Raw genomic sequence first — 22,698 nt, 5'->3', positions numbered from 1 at the left:
ACCCTTAAAAGAGCCTTGTGAGGTAGGTATTGTGTTAAGAGGCCAAGAGGTAGCAAAACATATATTCAAGACTAATCATTAGGAAGTGGAATAAGACAGAATCAAACTTAAGACAACTATATATTAAGGAAAATATCAGTTGAGTATCAAATAGGTGATAGGCTTTTGTTGCAAAGCCAGAAATTCTTAGTTAAAAAGATAAAGCATCTGCCCTCAGAATGATGGAAACCCAGGTGATTTTAAACAAAATCATACTACAGTGGGGCCTTGACTTACGAGTTTAATTCGTTCCGAGACCGAGCTCGTTAAGGAGCTCGTTAACTCAAATTACTCTGTCAACTCAATGCAAAAAATCGGCTGAGAGACAACTGGTATCTCAAAAAACTCATTAGTCGGGACACTTGTAAGTCAAGGCCCCACTGTATTGCTTTAATGAGATATAAGCTAAACCCAACACTTGGGTCAACAGCTTGAGCCCTGGTGAAAAGGACGATTTAAGTGGACTGAGTTTGAAGAGACAGTAATTGAGCTAAAATTAAGGACATGACAAAACATTTCTTCAAAGAGGTCAAGCTATGTGAAGAAAATTGACTTTATATCCAGCCATCCTCCCTCCCCAAACATACAGGAAAATGATCAACCCCACGCTTGTTGGAAAATAGATAAGCCAGAAAAAACAGAGGGACTCTAAAACTGGGAAACCAGAGTCAGCTGAGGGTGAGTGTCACTTAAAAATGGGTTAAGAGACTGTCTACACACTGACCTCCCACCTTCGCTCACCATGTTCTGTTCCTTCTCCTAATTCTTGCAGAAGCTTCTGTCCATAGGCATGAGACTGAAAGGAGTCCTTTTGTGAAACTCACAGACCCAAGAGAAATGACTATTAGGTAGTGACGTTCAGGAAAGGTAGAAACGTGCCTGATAACTCTCTCCTGAAGCACACCACTGCCTCAGCCACCTCAGCATGCGCTCTTCAATCTCTCAATGCCTGTACTAGCTCCAGTGGCTAGTCATGAAGCACCACACCCCTGAGGATGAGCTCTGGCATGAAAGGCAGGACACAAAGGCAAACAAGCCAAACAAGGGAAATCAGGAGCAACACAATATAGGGAGCAGAAAACGTTATTTTAAAAAATAGAAATAGTATCTGAGAGATACTGAACCCAGTAAGTGAAAACAGGGTAAAAGCAATAATGTTTTTAGTGAAATAACATTGAAATAGAAAATGTTAGCAGAAAAAACAAAGGAAAATAAAATTTAAAAACAAACAAACACCTTAGAGGCTTGGCTGGGAAGTCTAAGAATCCAATAATAGGAGCAGCTAGAGAAGAGAACAGACACTGGAAAGGAAGAAATTACCAAAGATGTAATACTAGAAAGTTCCATAGAACTGACTACACAGGCTCATTTAGGCCTAATGCAATTCATGGAGAAAGTCTTACACCGAGGTTCATCTTAGATCAGAACTCTCAGAATAAAAATAAGATCTCAAAAGTTTATAGATAGAAAAAAAAGTGATCATACACAAAAGACTGCACATTATGAATTGTAATCAACTTCTCCAGGTTAACTTTAAGAGCTAGAAGACAACTGAGCAAGGTCTAGAAAAATCTGGAAAAAAATTATTTACAATTTATAACTCTGTCGTGGAATTTATCAAAGTGTAAAGATAATATACCTCAATATTCTTTTCTCAAGAGCTACTGAAGAATATTCATTATATGTTTAAATAAACTAAGGAAGAGGGAACACTGGCCCAGGGAAACACTGAATCTGATACAGGAGACAGGTGAGTTGCATGTTCAGGATGATGGTGAAAGCCATGTCCAGGGCAAAGAGCAAACTGTCCAGATAAGGTCAAGTTTACAGAGGCTGAGGAAGGATGTCTCTAGGATATCAAATTAGCTGGTAGGTAATCTTACGTGTTTAAACATTTTGCAAGGAGATATAGAGTATTGTCAGAAAGTTTGGGTACAACTTATTAGTGGTTAAATAGAAATCTAAGCCAGCTAAATTAGAGGAATGTACTAACGCCTGAAATACGTTTCATGCTCATGATTCGATTGTGAACAATATACACTAAATTATGAAAATATGCACATTAAACAGTGATTTGACCTAAAATTTGATCTAAGCATGGGAGTATGGATAGTTGTAGGAATATGTGTATCACAGGGGAAGCTGTGTGCAGGAAAACAAAATCCAAATTTTCTGTAGATCAAAGTCAATTGATAATACCTATTTTAGAAACTTAAAATAAGAGGTGTTACTGAGTTTGGATGAAGGAGATGCAGAGACACTGAGAGTGTGGTCCCTTTTGGGTAGGAAGCCAGAAACTTGAGCCTATTTGTTAGTGGAGACACTGGCACCAAATTGGAGATATCCAGGGAAGAATAAATCATGAATGAAGTATAATTTCTTGAGAGGCTGGTAGGGAAGGGTTTCAGAGAACAGCACTGGGCAGAAGAGTATTGCAAGTGCTGAAAACACGGATTATGGAGAAGGACAATGGGAATAAAACTTATTTCTACAAAATGGTTATTGAGTGACCACGGGCAAGTTATTTAATTTCTCAGAGTTTCGTTTCTTATTCACAAGATGGAGATAATAGTACATATCTCACAGGACTATTGTAAGAATCAACTGAGTTATTTAAAAAGTAACTTAGAATAAGGATAATATTTTTATGACAACTATTACTAATATTTCTCTGGGGCAATGGAGAAGTATATACTAATTGGTAAAGTTGCGAGTAAATTTTCAGGGAATCAGGAAACTAAAGGTGTTATGTATAACTTGTACTTTCTCAGAAAAAAAAATAGGATCAAAGTTTTATTATTAGAGACAAGGAACCACGCATAAGTAGGTGTGTTGTCAGAGAAAAGTGATGAAATTTCATTATGATAATTACTTTGGGAAAATGTTTTGATCAGAGTGGCAGATTAGAACAATAAAATTTTTCCATTAATTATAATGAAAAATTTTTGTGTGATTTGTTTTGTTGCTGTGTCAAAGAGATTGAATTAGGTTGTCCCGGGCATCTTTTCACCTGCCAAAACATTCCTCCAACAAAACTGTAGAAACACCATCAGGCTATGTAAAAGAGCAGAGTTTGGTTTCTGGTGTCAAAAGTGTCGTTTGCATTTAGCATCTGAAAATATCTGTTTCGTTTCTGTTCATACAACATTTCACACCTTCTATTTCCCTCAACATAATGCCTACCGATGTGTAGGTGTGAGCTATTTTCTTGCACTTTCCTAGACTTAGTTTCTCTCCACATTAGATGTCTTTATTTATAGTGACACATTTGTATTGTGGGCAAGCATATATGTTCTTTTAGTCCTTTCCCTCTCCCATAAACATGTCAATGTAATTGACCAACTTCAAGGTTCTCCAAATGGAGCATTAGTGGTCCTTTAATCATGTTCCAGGGCTAAAATTCTACTGAAAGCCCAAGAAACTGTAAAAAGGCAGCAAACAATCTATGACTTTGTGTTTCCCCATTCATTTTTAGGTATATAAAAAAAACTAAGTACTTGACTATTTCTAATCATGTTTTTTTTTTATTGTATTGTTTCAATTACATATGAATTTGAAAAAAGATTTAGAATAACAATAACAGAGTAAAATGGTCTCAGCTAATTTCTTTCTGAAATATCATAAACTTCGTTGTGATTTTGTTCTAATCAATACCAAATCTGCACAAACATTACTTTAAACCAGAAGCTCTGTGCACAAAATTTATGCATGGGAGTGGGGGGGTCCCTCAGCCAGGCCTGCACCCTCTCCAATCCGGGACCCCTCAGGACTGCTGGTTCCTAACCACTCACCTGACTGCTGGCCTGATCCCCCTAACTCAGCCGTGGGCAAACGGCCTGTTTGAAATGAATAAAACTAAAAAAAAAAAACAAAAAAAAAAAAACCGTACCCTTTTATGTAATGATGTTTACTTTGAATTCATATTAGTTCACACAAACACTCCATCCATGCTTTTGTTCCGGCCCTCCGGTCCAGTTTAAGAACCCATTGTGGCCCTCAAGTCAAAAAGTTTGCCCACCCCTGCCCTAACTGCTCTCCCCTGGCAGCCTGATCCCCCTAACTGTTCTCCTCTGCTGGCCTGATCCTCCTAACTGCTCTCCCCTGCCTGCTTGATTGCCTCTAACCACCTCTGCCTCAGCCCTGCCACCATGGCTTTGTCTGAAAAGATGTCTGGAAGGTCGTCTGGAATATGTTCAGTCTAATTAGCATATTACCCTTTTATTAGTATAGATGATAATTACTAACCAAACATTGCCTTCATTAAATAAGTAATATTTATCTTTTTGACACTGATACATTTTTATAATTCATTCCTTAAAGGTACTGAGACTTCCATAATGAATGATATATGTCCTTAAAACTAAAACTAAAATACAGTGGGGCCTTGAATTACGAGTTTAATTTGTCCTGAGACCGAGCTCGTTAAGGAGCTCGTTAACTCAAATTACTCTATCAACTCAATGCAAAAAATCAGCCGAAAGACAGCTGGTATCTCAAAAAACTTGTTAGTCGGGACACTCGTAAGTCAAGGCCCCACTGTATAGCTTAAATTTGGAGAATCAAATATGTTAGTTTTTTGAGTTTTTATTAGGCAGTTTAAAGAACATTGGAAGTATAAAAATATATAGAATATTAGTTGTAACCACTTTACACTTTTAATTTTGAATTTGTATTTTTATACTCAACAACTTATATATAATTAAAGTGACACAATACAGATGTCCACTTATTTGAATGTTTCACAATCACAATCAGTAGTCACCAGTCACAACTTACCTTTATATGACTTAATGTAAATGTTATTTTTTCAAGTTCATACAATGTGGGTGGGTTTGAGCTAATTGAGACAGAAATTATTGATGAGATGACTCTTTTCTCCTCTTCAGAATGATCATAACTTTGAGGTTCCAATAAGAAGTTGTCAGACGATGAAAACAAGGGACCAATACTCTTATAATATAAAAATGCAACTGCAACATTGCCTATAAATCAAATGAGTGTATTTGGTGAAATATTTATAAAACAAAAACATTTTTAAGCTGTTAAAATAAACATAATTGAACATTTTTTTTTTTTACCCTGGGAGTCATACAAAAATCACCCAGATACTGAAATGTGAGTCATTGTAAGTTCATGCTGGTATTACCAAACCATATTAATACATATCTCACCTCTGTGTCTCTGAAACTGATTACAGACTATAACATCTCTTTCACACAAACTATATTTAAGAGAAAAATAGTCATAAGTAAATTTACATCCCAGTCCTAAGAACCAAAGTGTGAAGGATATTCACCCAAAAGATAAATATTTGAGTAATTACGTTGCTGTGTAAATATGTGAGTTAGAAAGTGACTGGGAGAGAATTATCAAAGATGTATAGTATTAAGAAAGTTTATAATTGAAAGAGTTGTAAGAGGTCAACTTCATGCTTACTAAATTTTTTTTCTATTTATATTAATGACATATAGCTATGTAGTCTTAGGATTGGACATTTATTGTTTTTCAAGGTGTCATTGACCAGCACCCTATGATACCCCTCAAATACAGTGCACCAACACATAACCCAATACTAGACATGTAACCTGATCAGTACAGACTATCATGTGACTATTTTCCCCTTAGCCTAGACCAATGATGGCGAACCTATGACATGCGTGTCAGAGGTGACATCCGAACTCATTTTTTTTTTGGTTGATTTTTCTTTGTTAAATGGCATTTAAATATATAAAATAAATATCAAAAAATATAAATCTTTGTTTTCTATGGTTGCAAATATAAAAAAATTTCTATATGTGACACGGCACCAGAGTTAAGTTAGAGTTTTTCAAAATGCTGGCACACCGAGCTCAAAAGGTTCGCCATCACTGGCCTAGACACTACACCTCTATTATTGGAGCTCAAATTGCCTGGGTTTTTGTAGCAGTTTATTATCACTGATTTTAAATGTATGAACAACTCAACATCTAGATCTAGTATATTTCAAACTTCTTGTTTCAACTCAGATCATATTATATCTCTATTTGTTGTACAGAAATATAAAAGATACATATAGGACTTTATAGTCAGACTTTACTCTTAGAATCAGAAATTCCACTTTCAGTCATTGCTCCTACTTGATAAAGTAACTAACTGCTTAGAACTTTAGCTTTCTCTTTTTAAAATGATTGCAGTAATATACTAGCTATTTATTAAGATAAAGTGGAGACCAAATGAAGTAATACATGTGAGAGTCTTCTGTAAAGTTTAAGATACTATTTATTACTAGAGGCCTAGTGCACAAAATTCGTGCACTGGGGAGGAGGGTGTCCCTCAGCAGAGCCTGCACCCTCTCCAATCTGGGACCCCTTGGACATCCCTCTCACAATCTGGGACTGCTGGCTCCCAACCACTTGCCTGCCTGATTGCCCCTAATTGCTTCTTCCTGCCAGCCTAATCACCCCCTAACCACTCCCCCGCCAAACCTGGTAGACACCTAACTGCTCCTCTGCTGGCCCAATCTCCCCCAACTTCCCTCCCCTACAGGCCTGGTCCCCCAAACTGCCCTTCCCTGCAGGCCTGGTCACCCCCAACTGCCCTCCCCTGCAGGCCCAGTTACCCCCAACTGCCCTCCCCTGCCAGCCTGGTTGCCCCTAACTGCCCTCCCCTGCTGGCCTGGTCGCCCCCAACTGCCCTCCCCTGCTGGCCTGATCGCCCACAGCTGCCCTCCCCTGTCAGCCATCTTTTGGTGGCCATCTTGTGACCACATGGGGGCAACCATTTTGACCACATGGGTGTGGCCATCTTGTGTGAGGGTGTGATGGTCAATTTGTATAATACCTCTTTATTATAAAGGATGATTACTATTATACTTATTAACTAGAGACATTATATGTTTATATTAGATATTTGTACAAATTACCATAGAAAAAACTCTACCATATTCATTAGCTCCTTCAAATTTGTGACACTGGCAAATAATTTACAAGCATAAATTAATCAAAATTATAAATACAAATGTTGATAAATCATGAAAAAAAGGATATTATACAAAGCTTGGACTCTCCACATCACAATATCATCCTATATAATAAAGAGGTAATATGCAAATTGACCATCACACCCTCACACAAATTGACCTCCCTCATGTGGGCACAAGATGGCCAGCAGAGGAGAGCAGATGGGGATAACCAGGCCTTCAGGGAGGGCAGTTTGGGGTGACCAGGCCAGCAGGGGAGGGCAGTTGGGCGGGGACCAGGCCTGCAGAGGAGGGCAGTTGGGTGCAACTGGGCCTGCAGGGGACGGCAATTGGGTGCAATTGGGCCGACAAAGGAGCAGTTAGACGTTGATCAGGCTGGCAGGGGAGCGGTTAGGGGGTGATTAGGCTGGCAGGCAGAGTGGTTTGGGGCAATCAGGCAGGCAGACAGGCAAGCGGTTGGGATCCAGCAGTCCCGGATTGTGAGAGGGATGTCCGAGGGGTCCCAGATTGGAGAGGATGCAGGCTGGGCTGAGGGACAGCCCCGTCCCAGTGCATGAATTTTGTGCACCGGGCCTCTAGTACTATTAAATAATAATCTTTGGATATGGTTATGTGAGCTTGAAGCTGCCAAAGTATATTGCTATTGATATTTTTTATATTAACCTAAAAGTATCATAAGAGGCATTGATAACCTTGCTGAAATTCAGACACATTACATATTTTCTTGAACTGCTAGCCTAGAAAATGGATATCAAAAAAGAAATAATGTTAGTAAAACATGATTGGGGTAGTGAAATTATAATAACTCAAAGAGGTGGCAACTAACCCAGGTTTTTTGATGGACAGACTAGGGCCGGAAGTGGGATCTGAAAACCTTTTAGGTCAACTTGACCTAGACCAGTTAATAAACCAGTTCATGCAACAGTGAGTAGTTGTAGTAGGACATGGTCCAAAATCCAATGTAGCACCAAAAATATAAGATGTATTTTTATAACCTGAGATTCATGCACTCTGTGGGGGAGGGGCGGGGAGTGGCCCTCAGCCCGGCCTGCACTTTCTTGCAGTCTGGGAGCCCTCAGGGTATGTTCACCTGTCAACTGGCAGTCATACATCCCTCTGGCAGCCTGGGAGCCCTCGAAGGATGTCCGACTGACTGCTTACACCCGCAAGGAGCGTGCCTAAGCCATCAGTTGGACATCCTTAGTGCTGCGGAGGTGGCAGGAGAGGTGGGAGAGGCTCCCGCCACCACTGCTGCATGCAGCTGTCAGCCTGGCTTGTGGCTGAGCAGAGCTCCCCCTGTGGGAGCCCACTGTCCACCAGAGGGCAGCTTCTGCGGTGAGCATCTGCCCCCTGGTGGTCAGTGCACATCATTGCGACTGGTTGTTCTGCTGTTAGGGTCAATTTACATATGACCCTTTTATTATGTAGGATGGTTATAACAGAGAACAAATGTGTTATTGTATATATTTTTCATATGTATTTATGACCACCCATAGATTCTTGAGAAAATATTATAGTTCATGTTTTCCCTAGGTAATATATTTTGAAGAACCACAACTGTTCTGCTATTGGCAGATATTTTTTTCTAAGTGCATTTCACTTAGAGAGCAGATAAATGGTTAAATTAAAATAGCAGCTGATAGATTGTCTGTGGTTAAGGGGCAAGGAAAAGCTGGCCATGACTGAATTATTCAACTCCCTCCATTCTACTGCTGGTTCTGTACTATCTGTTGATATGCCTAGAGACAAATTTATTAAATGTAGTGGTAATTAAGGATTTAGGTTAGATAATTATTGTTACCTTCTAGTCTAGCATTCTGTGATTCCATTCCTTAAGAAATAGTGCCTTTAGGTCAATTGAAGACTAAGCAATGAGAAGTGCAAAAAAAAGTCCAAGTTTAAATAACTTTCTGTCTTTTTGAACATTATTTGCCTTCCTTACACAATCACAAATTGAGTCTCACAGTGAGAAATATGAAGCATTACTGAAGAAAAATTAAAAAACTGTACGCAAATCATAACATTTATCGACTGCTGCAAACCAAGTAATAAAACCACATTTTAAAAATATTTTCATTAGCATCTCAATATCAGACAGTTACAGAAGTTGGAGGTAAGACAAGAATGGTGTAGATATTGTCAGCTAAAATTCTTCCCAGGTATTTATATCCAAATGAAAATTTCAAGTACAAATATGGAAATTCTGCTTTTAAACATAAAATGCTTATAGAAAACCACACATATTATATGTACACGTGATATAATAAAATCCTTGATAAGCATTTATTGCAAATCATTGACATTGTGTATATGATTGTCAAAGGCCTACCGTCTGTATCATCTGAAGCTTTTCTCTTTGGAAATATCTTTATGTAATCTCCGTCCACATTCATATTGGGATGAATATGTTTCATATGATGTGAATCAAAAAAAAAAGCTTTGAGAGCTGAAACAAAAGCATGAAATCATAAATTTCCTAAAATTAGTTTAATCAATATTTATTTAGTTAAGAGACAATTTCAGCCATTGTTATTTCAACTTCTTATTTATGACAGATAGAATGAACCTGTTTTGAACATGTTTGAACATTATAATTTATCTGATTCAAGGTTATTTTTTTAATTTACTATAATGCTCATAGTTTATATATACCTTTATTAAATAAAAAATAAAAGATAAAACATGTATGAACACAGGGAGGCTATCCTATCTAATAAAAGAGAAACATGGTAATTAGCCATACCTCCGCTACCATTCCCATTGGCTAATCAGGGTGATATGCAGATTAACTGCCAGCCAAGATGGCGGCCGGCAGCCAGGCAGCCTGAAGTGAACATGAGGCTTGCTTGCTTCAGTGATGGAGGACTCCAACGTTCCCCGCCTGCCGTGCCGGCCTCTGAGTTTGCAGTTTGAAACATTGTTACAAATATAGAAGCTAAACAAAACCCCAGAAACCTGCTTTCAGCCAGTTGGGATCTCAGAGCTGGAGTTGAAACAGTGTTTTGATTATAGAACCCAAACAAACCAGATACCTGCTTTCAGCAGCAGAGGCCTCAGAGCTGGAGCCAAGCCTCAGAGCTAAAGCTGGCCCAGAATAAAAAAAAAAAAAAAAGAAAAAAAGGAGCAGTTGGGAGCTTCAGTCACCTGCCAGCCTGAAAAGAGCCCTCAGCCCCTCACCCAGACTGGCCAGGCACCCCAGTGGGGACCCCCACCCTGAAGGGTGTGTGACCAGCTGCAAACAGCCATCATCCCCTCTTCCAGGCTGGCCAGGCACCCCAGTGGGGACCCCCACCCTGATCCAGGACACCATTCAGGGCAAACCAGCCGGCCCCCACCCTTGCACCAGGCCTCTATTCGATATAGTAAAAGGGTAATATGCCTCCCACCACCAGGATCAGCGGAGCCACGAGGCCTCCTGGCACCGGGATCAGCATGATGGGGGCAGCGCCCAAACCCCCTGATTGCCCTGTGGCTCTGTGTGTGACAGCGGGTGGGGCCACAACCTCCCCATCCGCCATGCTCTGTTTGTGACAGGGGAAGGTGCCCCAACCCCCTGATTGGCCCTGCTCTGTGGGTGACAGGGTGCAGTGCCCAAACACCCCCTCCTCCCCACGGGCCCTGCTCTGTGTGTGATGGGGTAGAGACATAACCTCCCTATCGGCCCTGCTCTGTGTGTGACAGGGGGTGGTGCCCCAACTCCCCTATCGGCCCTATTCTGTGAGTGACTGGGGGGAGCTCCTGAATTCCCTGATCGGCCCTGCTCTGTACATGATAGGGGGTGGCACCGCAACATCCCCATCGACCCTGCCTTGAATGTGACAGGGGGCGGTGCCCCCACCCCCTAATCGGCCCTACCCTGAGTGTGACGGAGGGTGGCATCGCAACCTCTCGATCACCCTGCTCTGTGCATGACAGGGGGTGGCGCCCCAACTCCCCAATCAGCCCTGCTCTGAGCCCAACCAGGGGCTGTACCTAGGGATTGGGCCTGCCCTCTGCCACCCAGGAACGGGCCTAAGCCAGCAGGTCGTTATCTCCCGAGGGGTCCCAGGCTGTGAGAGGGAACAGGCCGGGCTGAGGGATCCCCCCTCTTTCCCCTGAGTACACAAATTTTTGTGCATCGGGCCTCTAGTATATCATAATTACCAGAGCAAAGTATAAGAATTATAATGTCCTAGAGGATGGTATTATAATATACAATATGGAGAGGATCTAATTAAATTCTTGTAGGATACTTTTCTTAACTGGTGTAATTTCACCATTTTCATGCAGGATCATCATAGAAATGTTCGCTCCTATATATTAGTCACAATGCTTGCTACTGTAATTTTGAGTAAATGATGAACCCTGATGAGATAATGATTTTTGTTGCATATCTACTGTTGCATAGCAGGATGTCACCCACAATATATGGTAGAGATGTACTCTGTTTCCTCTGAACTACATTATCAGCATCTTCAATTTGATCCAAGATTCCTAATGCTTTAAGTATAAGACTGTATGAAGCAGGAAACATTCTAATATACTATATTGATTGCTTTAAGTTATCAAAAGACAAAGATTCCTAAAAAGAAATTTAAAAATACTATATCCAGAGAATCTCTCTGTTACTATCATTGCTCAAGGTAGATCCTAACAAGTCATGAGATGACTAACTCAGAACGGCAAGGGAGTAATATGCCTTGTGCATTTAAATGCTCAACAGTTCAGGAATAGGAAAAGGTGGATATTGTAGGAATAAGGCAGTGCTCATGTATGCATCCTCTTTTAATGATTCTTTATTCATGTCACTCTTGTACTATGCATCACTATTTCTTTCTACATTGATATGAAAAATAATGCCTATTTAATCAACAGTATTCTATATAATATAAGTGTAATATGCTAAGTGTCTGACCAATTGGTCGACGGTTCGGTTGACCGCTCAACCAGTCACTATGACGCACACTGACCACCAGGGGGTGGATGCTCCAATTGGTAGAGTAGCTTGCTGCTGGGGTCCAGTGGATTGGGATTGGGCGAAAGGGCCAGATAAGCCCTGGAGCCCTCCTGTGGTCCTTCCCCAGCCAGTGGCCCCTGACCCGCATCAGCCCCAATCGGGGCCAACCGGCCAACCTCCCACAGTCCCTCCCTTGCTGGCTGACCCCTATCAGCCAGAATCTGGACTGGGTGAGACGGCCCAAATGGCCCTGATCACCAGCCAGGCCGAGGACCCCACCCGTGCATGAATTCATGCACTGGGCCTCTAGTTTTAAATATTCTCCTTCCTTTTGAGAATGGCTTGTTTGGAAAATACCATTGCTTAGAAGTTGAGCTTGGCTTCTTACCTACATCACTTGAATTAGTATCAAACTGAGTGGTCTTTTGGAAGTTTTGAGAAATCCGTAAGGTAGCTTGTTCAACAGCATGCATCAGCTTTGTAAGATAAGTTATTCTATGAGTCGCAGGTAACTTGTCCCAGACTATAAATGTATCCTTTTGAACAAAATTATTCACAGTTTTCACAAATTCCTGTTGAAAAATGTGTATCTTTTAAAAATGTTGGATTTTTTCATTAATCATAAATATAAGGGGAATTTTGAAGCTCAATAATATTGAGTTAAAGTTCAGCATACTTACAGCAAGAGTTGAATTAGAAAGGCCGCCCTTGTTTGAGTTAGTGCTATTCATGTCACCAAGGAATGGTGATGATTCTGCTAATATTCCTATATATGTAGCTATATCCATTGGTGAAAGATGCTTCACAGAATTCCTAGAGACATCTTGTAGTAAAGACACAAGTTGGCCTATGTTTCTAATCTGAACAAAAATAAGTTCCAAAAAATGAAACCAGATTAGAGTACTATTGGATCTTTTCAATAATAAAGGTTACATGTTAAATTTATTCTGTACTTGGTTTTCTTGTCCTATATATTAATAAGTTACCAGACTAAACCCAAATTATAACATGCAGCACTTCAACACAAAATTATTTAGAAAAGCTTTCCAAATAACTTAAAAAACATAAAAATTACTTCAAAAAAGGAACAGCATGTTTGAATTGGTAATTTTTTAAATCATCTTTTTAAAGTTATAATGCTTATAAACTTAATTTGAATTAGATTGTAATCAACCACAGAAAATTCTTTACAACGCGACAAAATGAAAATTGCTTTAGCTGATTGTTAATTAGTCTTGTTGAGACTCACACTTTCAATCACATGATAAAAATTTTATAGATGCCCTACTTTTTGAAATATTTGCTAAAGAGAGCAAAATTTAGATTCATTCATTTAAACTCCTTAGAATGTGGGAATGGGCCTGACATCAAAGTATGTTTTTTTTTCTATTTTATTTATCAACTTTCTTTACATATTGAAAAGAATTTTTGACTATATTGAATTGTGAAAAGTGGCATAAGCTATATATGTGAAAGTCTTCTTCAAAACTTTGGTGATTTTCAAATTAATCCTACCTGTGATTCAAAATTCTTAGATCTCTATATGTAAATAGTTTCAACTCTTCATGAAAATCAATTGCTTGTTACACTTTTTACAATGTGACACTGAAAACATTTTAACTAAAATCAAAATATAAAAATAAAATTTTAATTCAACTAGTCTACTTACTTTTGTTAAAATTTTATCAACATTTGCAGCAATACAGGCATTATCTAAATAGCAGTCTGCATTCACATTTTCTGTAGAAGAAAATGGATCATATAGTAAGTTTTAAAATATTTTTCCTAAGATGATTATATTGATTACAAAATTTTGCTTACTTATTTAAACATTAAAAACACATTCATAACCCGTGTCATTTTCAATTTTCATTTATTAAAATTCAATTATTTTTCATTATTCATTAATTTAAAAATTATTTATTTTTATTCATAAATACACACTATTTTATGGAAAATGGAAGATTTTAGTCACCCTAAGGAATATGATGTATTTATATCAAACATGTGGTCTACATCTTCTATAAAGAAAATTTTGTATATATATATATATATATATATATATATATATATATATTTAATTTCACTTTATAAGCAAGTAAAGAATATTGGAACATTTCTTGGAAGGTATAGCTCTTTGACAATTTACAACTGTGTAGTACATATTTTACATAGTTATTTGATAATTTACCTTGGCAGTAAGTGCCATCATTAGGTGTGAACTGTACTTTTCCTGTGGATGTCTGATAACCTTCCTTGCAGGAGCAGTTATACCCACCATCCACATTTTCACATACTGCATGATCACCACAGGCAACTGACTCACTGCATTCGTCTATATCTGGAAATATTTGAAAAAAAACACACAACTTTTTCATTTAGTACTCATATAGATGCTACATTGCTGATATTATGTCTAGTTAGTCATAGCAAATTTTATAAAAATGCAAAGAAAATCCCATCATTTAGAAAAATGACAAAGCTAACTTAGCCTCATATATTTGTTTAACCTTGATTTAGCCAATGTATTTTGACAGTGTACTGAAAATGTTATTCATGGGCCAAACTCTTGAACTGTTTTCTGAATGGCATGATTCATCAACAAAGTCATTAATTTCGTCATTGACTTTGTAATATTTAGTCCTAATTTAATAAAAACCCAATTTTTAAAATACTTTGCTTTCTAATATTAAACTTAATTAATTATAACAACTCAGCTTAAATAACTCTGGAGGATAAAAAAGAATAGCCCATTTTCTTTCCAAGGCTCCATTTCTGCATGCAAATTACCCTAAAAATTAAGATGTAGCAAATGTGTAATTCAACTCCCTTAAAATTTTACCGCAAATGTTATTTTTTTTTCAGGTTATATTATATTATGATTCTTAATAAATACCCAATGTAGATAAAGTAACAAATTGTACAGAATTAAGTCTTTGATTTTTCAGTAGCTATATATCAAAGCCACAAGAAAAATGATAGGTTTTAAGCTCACATAATTTATATTCCTAATTTTAAAAATTTTACATACTACAGTGAAATAAGTCTTAAAGTAATAAATACAGTATAAATGCTCTGCCAGTAGGCAGAGCTCCAATAGAGAATGATTCCAAGGAACTGAAGTCCAGATTGTCACCTTAAACTAACACAAAGATTTTTTTTGTGTTTCCAGCCTAGCTCTGACATTTTAGAACTACTCTATGTTAGATTAATGAATAAATCTGTACTCTTAAGTATACAATTTTATTAAATAAAACTAATAGAGAGACATAATACTGTTTGTCATAAAAAGGAAAGTAATTGAAGTTCATTAAAATGTCATTTAGTTAGTTATCTTAAATGTAGCTGATACTAATTTTTCACTTTAAAAATGCAATAAAGCTACATAAAAACATTAAAACTCACACCACACAAAACTGAAACTAATAATAGATGTCTTGCCAGATTCTTGAAGAAAACTCTATTAGCTATAAAAGTGATAGTACTAGATTTAAGAAGACAATTAACAGGCCCACAAAAAAGGTAGAAAATCCCATGTTCTTCTGCCAAGTCTGTGCATTCATGATCTGTACTATCCAGAAATCCAAGTACATTACTTTTAAAGAAACAGGACTGCTCTAGCATCCTCACCCTCTTCCTCTTATTTCTATATATATGTGTCCATAAACTGCCACTCAAACAAAGGATGCGGGGGAGACAAACTAAAGTGGAGGGGAGTAAGAGCAGGTTGACTCTTGGAATATGTAGAACCATCAGGGAAAGCATTCCAGGTTGAACTGAAGAGAAGGACCCAGGTAAGAGCACATACTAGGGTTATTATTTTTTCATGAAATCAATGAAGTGATAAAAAAGTATGAGAAAACAAAAGACTAGTCCTTTTTGGAACAGTGCTGAAGAAGTAGCATTAACTGTAATTAAGTGGGGAAAACACTCCAAAGAAAGTATGAACACATCCATGAAGTATCATGAACAGAACAATTTCTTCCATGGATAAGAAAAGCTATGTTTTGTTTTGTTTATAAGATTTTTTAAAAATTGAGTTTTAGAGAGAAAGCAAGGGAGAGGGAGAGGGAGATAGAAACATCAATGAGAAAGGTACATAGACCAGCTGCCTCCTGTGTGCCCCACACTGGGGATCAAGCCCAAAACTAGGGCATGTGCCCTGACGGGGAGTTGAACAAAGACCTCTAGGTGCATGGGATGACACTCAACCAACTGAGCCACACAGACCAGGCAGAAAGCTATGTTTTTGATTACCCATGTTTCATACTTTTAGATGCCTCTTTTGGATTAACAGAAAACATGGTGTTGATTCTCTCAATTTCAAAATTATTTAAAAGTGCAACATACCTTGAGAACTGCATCCCACACCCAATCTATGAGCAACATACAAATCTTGGCTGTACAAACTCAACTTTTATCTGCCCTCTTGTACTTGGGCACAGTTGTATACAATCCTGCTCATAACTGATTGTGCTTCAGCTCTCCCCTGTGCATCCTCCTCAGCCTGGGATGCTTATGTTGGTGCTCTTCTCTACTTCAAACCCTCTCACCACCACATGCTATCAGCTACCTGGTATCTCAGAATGTCAGCCTTTGAACAAAGAAGGTATTTCAACTTCTGAATTCACCAGTTCACAAAATGGTAGTCTGTAAAAATCATGAGGTAGTATCCTGGGAGACTAGTATTCAAAATTAGGATTATGCAAATGTTTGTATTCTGATTAGAGGCCCAATGCACGAAATTCGTGCAAGAGTAGGATTTCCTTCCCCTGGCTACCGGCATTGGCTTTCCGCAAGCACCTGGGACCAGGGCTTGCTTCCCTCCAGCCCCGGCTTTGTCTAGAACAGTGGTTCTCAACCTTCCTAATGCACCGACCCTTTAATACAGTTCCTCATGTTGCAGTGACCCCAACCATAAAATTATTTTTGTTGCTACTTCATAACTGTAATTTTGCTACTGTTATGAATCGTAATGTAAATATCTGATATGCAGGATGTATTTTTATTGTTACAAATTGAACATAATTAAAACATAGTGATTAATCACAAAAACAATATGTAATTATATATGTGTTTTCTGATGGTCTTAGGCCACTCCTGTGAAAGGGTCGTTCGACCCCCAAAGGGGTTGCGACCCACAGGTTGAGAACTATTGGTCTAGAACAACCGTAGGCAAACTATGGACCGCGGGCCGAATCCGGCCCGTTTGAAATGAATAAAACTAAAAAAAAAAAAAGATTGTACCCTTTTCTGTAATGATGTTTACTTTGAATTTATATTAGTTCACACAAACACTCCATCCATGCTTTTTTTCCTGCCCTCCGGTCCAGTTTAAGAACCCACTGTGGCCCTCGAGTCAAAAAGTTTGCCCACCCCTGGTCTAGAAGGATGTCCAGAAGGACGTCTGGTCTAATTAGCATATTACCCTTTTATTATAGATTCCAAATGTTATAAAAGAATATTAAATATCTCATCAAAGTAATGTTTTCCAAACCCTAATCATCCCATCTAAGTAATGTTTTCCAAACTCTTTATATATGCTTTTCTTGTTTATATTTTTTCCCATTACTTTTATGTAAAATGTGGATGTGAGGTTTGCTGCATTTGATATCCTTTTCACTCAGGGCCTCAGCAGTAGTTTATTGAGTTTAACATAATGGAGTGTGTGGCTACCACAACTGGCTAGGTGCTTCCACTCCCCACAGCTTATCATTCTATACGCCTTTGTTACCTAGCAATATAGAGAGAATCATAAAATATTGAAAGACTATCCCACGTTCAAATAGGATGAAACTAGATTAGCCAAAATGAACATGACTGCCAATTTGCAGCGAGATCCACACTAACTTCTCTTGCAATTTCTTGCAGGGCATAATTGGCTTGGACCTACTAAAACAACAATGGATTCCCCCTAACTCTATGTTATTCATTGATTTTGGGACCCTGGGTAATACTATAAAAATACCTTTTATCTCCAAATAGTTATTTTTCATAACAAATGAGGAAATGTATGTGAAGGTGTTTGGAGTAGAGTCAAAGATGTAGTAGATATTGTAATTAGAAATCAGGTCCAGAGGTTCCATTATGTTTTTTTTTCTAATATTGGGAGCCCTGTGAACATGCCAGTTTGGAGAAAACAGATTGATAATGAGTGTCTCATTAGGTTGCTCTGTCTTGGAACTTCTCAAAGCTTTAAAAGAGAGAAAAAGAACTTCCTCCTCTTCTTAATTAAAGCAAAATTGTACTATGTAATTATTTCAATTGGACTAGAATTGACATACCATATTTAAGAATTGATCCACTTTTTCCACTACCAACCTAACTCTTGGCTTATTAATGCAAACTTGATTTCTCTAAATGTATGCACATCATAAAAATCATGTGCTTGTTTTGCACATCAAAAATTCATTTGTTACTTTTTCAGTATTAAGGTTATATTTGTTTTTTTTGTCTACAATAAGCCAACCCAGAATATTATCAGAATTTCCGTTTCAAAACATGATCATTTGTTTTGATTCTTATAATTTTCATCAATAGCTGAATTTTCTAAAGTTGTTTAACTCACAGACTTCAAAAAGATACAATGTTCAATTACTAGAAGTAACCTGCGGAGACAAAATTGGATGTTAATATTATTCAAAACGAGAAAAAAATCTGAAACTATAAGATTATCCATGAAAACTGGACATAAAAATTACAAGCAGTAAACACAGCTCTTAAGCACAATAGTAAACGTGAAGGCATTCTTAGATTCTACTCATTTGGAATTGGGAGAGTCACTTTACTATTGGATGCCACAGTTTCTGCATTTGTGAAATGCAAGCCTGTACCAGGTCTCTCGGAAGCTGGGCAAATTAACTTTTGCTTTACTGTGATTCCAAGGTGAAGAAAATCCTTCATGATGCTAAATCTTGCTCAAAGCATTCTGTAAGAAAATCACCTTATCTGTGTTAAATAGTATTTAAATATAGACTAAAAGTAAAGAATTTTGCTTGGGTCATTTTTGCCCTGAATTACAGTTTTTCATTATCTATTTATAGAGATTCTTAATGACTATAATTATCAGACAAGTCAAATTTAGCTATCAGCTAAACTTTCAAATTAGAGGCAACATAGTACAAGGTGATATACTAATGTATAAAAGGAATAGAATTATGGTTCCCTGTTCAAATTCCCTGAGGATTTTACTACAGGACTGGAAAAAAGAAATAGTTGCTCTGCTTCTCAAAAAAGAAGTTTAATCCTTAAGGACAACAAGATTGGTGAGAAATAACAATTTTCCAGAGAAGGAGTTTTTTACTGAATAATCCATCAAACAAAACAAGTAGAAACCGAAGGACACAGTACTGAGTATTGGGTTTTCATATAATTGTTGTGTTTACTGATTACTTAAAATAGCAAAAAAGGGAATTAACAAAAAATTAGGGCCATTCCACAGTATCTCAATAATAAATAAACATTGGGAGAAAGATATATATATATATATATATATATATATATATATAGAGAGAGAGAGAGAGAGAGAGAGAGAGAGAGAGAGAGATATTTATATATATATATATTTTATTAATTTCAAAGAAGGAGGAAGGAAGAGAGAGAGAGATAGAGAGAGAGAGAGAAACATCAATGATGAGAGAGAATCATCCATTGGCTGCCTCCTGCACACCCCCTACTGGGGATCGAGGTTGCAACCTTGGCATGTGCCCTTGACTGGAATGGAACCCTAGACCCTTCAGTCCTCAGGCCGATGCTCTATACACTGAGCCAAACGACCTAGGGCAGGAGAAATAGTTTTAAATTACAAATGTATTATACCCCCAAAAGATGTTGGCATTGAATAATTTGTGTGTGTGTGTGTGTGTGTTTTCTCTGTATCTGTGATTCACTTTTTTTCCTAATATAGAAATTCTATACTTATAAAGAACACAGAGATATATAGCCTTTTGTGAACTGATGCATATTAAAATAAACATGATCAGATGAAAATGCAAGATGTCTTCTAGAGATGAGAGGAATGAAGAGCACAATTAAAACTGTATTAAATACAGTGATTATGATGTCACAAGTTAGATTTTTTTCACTTACTGGAACATTTATACAGACCTACAAAATTAGAACTTAGCTACTAAAGGTAAAATACTCACATTAAATAACATTATAAGAATACTAGCAACAAGAGTGTAGGCTCAAGAAGAACAGAGAGTGAGGTACTATAAGTTTCTGCTTAGAACTTCATGTTTATCCTATTTCCTTAATAAAGGTAAATCTACATTCCAATAAAAAATGGTACAAACACTAAAGATAATATTATCATTCAACAAAATAGTATTATTTTCTCATATTTTAAATCCATTATGCCCTTGCAAAGCTTGACTCACGGCATTCGCGTGATTCACGTCAACGTATGAGAATTTTATGGCCCACCCACTTCAGTCTCATGTTGAAATAACAATGGCTTTCTAGATACAAGACTGTCATCTAATTCTCCCTTTATCTTAAATGAATTGAGTGTAGTCCTGTACTTCCCTTGGCTATAAAATGAGGAGAATAAAATCTTTCCTGTTTACATAGCAAAGTAAATGTTATGAACTGCAAGTACATGAGATATCATAATTTCTTTGATAAAGACATTTCACTGATAAATTTTCTTTGAATATTATCTCCTAGTTCATCATTTTGTTAATAATAACACTGCCAGAATTCTACTTAGTTTACTGATGAGAATCTCGCTAAGGACCTAATCAAAGGCCTTAGTGCGATCTAGATTAACCTGAATCTCTTTCTTTTAATTATGTAAAGTAGAAGCAGCACACTATTCCTGTCTGTGATGCATAGAAAGTCCTGAGTTCTAGTCCTATATATATACCCTTGGCTATGTGATTTAACTCTTAGGGCCTCAGTTCACGTATTAATCTTACAGACAATTATCAATCATAATTAATTATACAAGTTGTTGGTAAACTGGACACTTTTTAGAAAATATGAGTAAGATGATTTATAATTTATTTTCAAAATTCAAGTCTTTCACTTCAGAGAATTTTCCTGTGGGACTGTTCATCTATTGAAGTTTCTAAACAATCTTTTCTTCTCAGACTATAATCCAAACTCTATAGGATCTGATAAATCAAATGCATAACAAGTTACAATAGGACATTTAAAAACATCTTCTAGATACTCTCTTCAGAGTCAGTATTATATTTCATTTAGGGATAGAATTGAAATTATTATCCTCCCAGAGGACATTTTAGTGAAATGGAAATGCATTTCTAAATAGGACTCTAGTGTTCAGAAAACCTTACTAGAAATCTTAAGTGTAACTAACTTTTTGAAGGAAGTAGTAAAGCACTAGAACAAGTCTTTCATAAGTAATGTCTATCTGGACATATTCTAAGAAAATGTAGACCCCTTTTCAGCATATTATAAAAAGCATTGGTATCTTGTGATGCAAATCATTATTTTCTTGAGTTAGGACTTTAAAATGCAAGTAGTTATTCTGTTGTTTGTCACCATAGTTCATGATTTTTGTTTTGCAAACTATTTGATTTGTCTCAAAAAAATCTTTTTCTTATATTCTCAAATAAATGTTTCATAGTAACTGATCAAACAACATTGGAGAAATAAAGGAATTAATGAAGTTTCTGAAAGCATTTAACAACTAGAATATAAACAAGGGCTGGCAGAATTTGTCTAAAAACTATTTCATCTATGGAGGTAATAGCATTAAGAGATAGGTAACATTTTAAGTGAGACAGTTGACTTACCTATGCATTTGGTTCCATCATTAGTGATAAATCTGACTTGGTTACTGCTGGATCGAAAACCAGGTGCACACATACAATAGTAACTTCCCTCTGTGTTAGTGCAGTTAGCATTTTCACCACAGGACTGGGTTAAATTTCCACACTCATTATCATCTGTGCAAATATAAATTTAAAACATTATTTTTACATAATTGAGATGAAAATAGTAGGCTATTTTCCATTAGTCATTGGGGATTTTGACTGTTAAATAGTTTAAGGCAGTACAATGTTGTTTTCTAAGAAAAGTTAGGACTAGAGAAACCACATTCCATACTTGTGTTATTCTTGTTTATAATGTAAAAGCTTCTTTGCAGTTGCAAAACAAAATAGAATCTCTTACTTCAAAATTAGTGAATATAGCTTGTGAATCTATATTGGAATATTTTCATATTGTCTATGTAACTTAATTATAATAATGTCAATTTGTGAATTTATAATACTTATAATCAGCCCAAAATATTCCGTAAGTTAAAAATGACATGTTCTAATCATGTACATTTTTATCACTTGTTCCCTACAATAAACTTTAATTACTAGCTCTATATCACTTCATTTATTCATTAACACATTAATTACTATATGCATTATACTGTCCTATAGAAAAGTATACAAATGCACACAAAACTGTACCATGGCCCATGGTCCTTACCCTTGGATGCTTTTTTCTTTTTGGATTAATGCTTTTCTTTTTAAAAAATTTACTAAATTTATTGCAGTGACATTGATAAATAAAATTATATAGGTTTTTACCTGTACAATTTTATAGCACATAATCTGCATATTGAATTGTGCTTTTACCACCCAAAATAAAATCTTCTTTTTTCACCATATATTTGGCCCCCTTACCCTTTACTACCTCCCTCTGTTCCTTTTCCTTCTGTTAACCACTATCCTGCTGTCTGTGCCTGAGTTTTTGTCTGTCTTGTTTGTTCATTTGCTGCTTTCAGTTCTTTATCTCACAT

At 36.9% G+C, this 22,698-nt stretch overlaps 1 protein-coding gene across 1 annotated transcript in view; it reads right to left on the bottom strand.

The window, feature by feature from the left end:
* ADGRL4 (adhesion G protein-coupled receptor L4) overlaps positions 1-22,698 on the bottom strand; it is a gene marked incomplete at its 5' end in the record, with an annotated part of 101,004 nt that overhangs the window by 36,011 nt on the left and 42,295 nt on the right. The window contains 7 exons of the mRNA XM_081086057.1: positions 4,816-5,021; positions 9,327-9,443; positions 12,322-12,505; positions 12,614-12,793; positions 13,603-13,673; positions 14,125-14,274; positions 21,698-21,850. Coding sequence (XP_080942183.1) covers positions 4,816-5,021; positions 9,327-9,443; positions 12,322-12,505; positions 12,614-12,793; positions 13,603-13,673; positions 14,125-14,274; positions 21,698-21,850 — 1,061 coding nt within the window. The remainder of the gene's footprint in view (positions 1-4,815; positions 5,022-9,326; positions 9,444-12,321; positions 12,506-12,613; positions 12,794-13,602; positions 13,674-14,124; positions 14,275-21,697; positions 21,851-22,698) is intronic.

This window comes from Myotis nattereri (genome assembly GCF_964212035.1).
Source record: "Myotis nattereri genome assembly, chromosome: 3".
NCBI classification, from domain to species: domain Eukaryota; kingdom Metazoa; phylum Chordata; class Mammalia; order Chiroptera; family Vespertilionidae; genus Myotis; species Myotis nattereri.
This window is presented reverse-complemented; position numbering and strand designations above follow the sequence as displayed.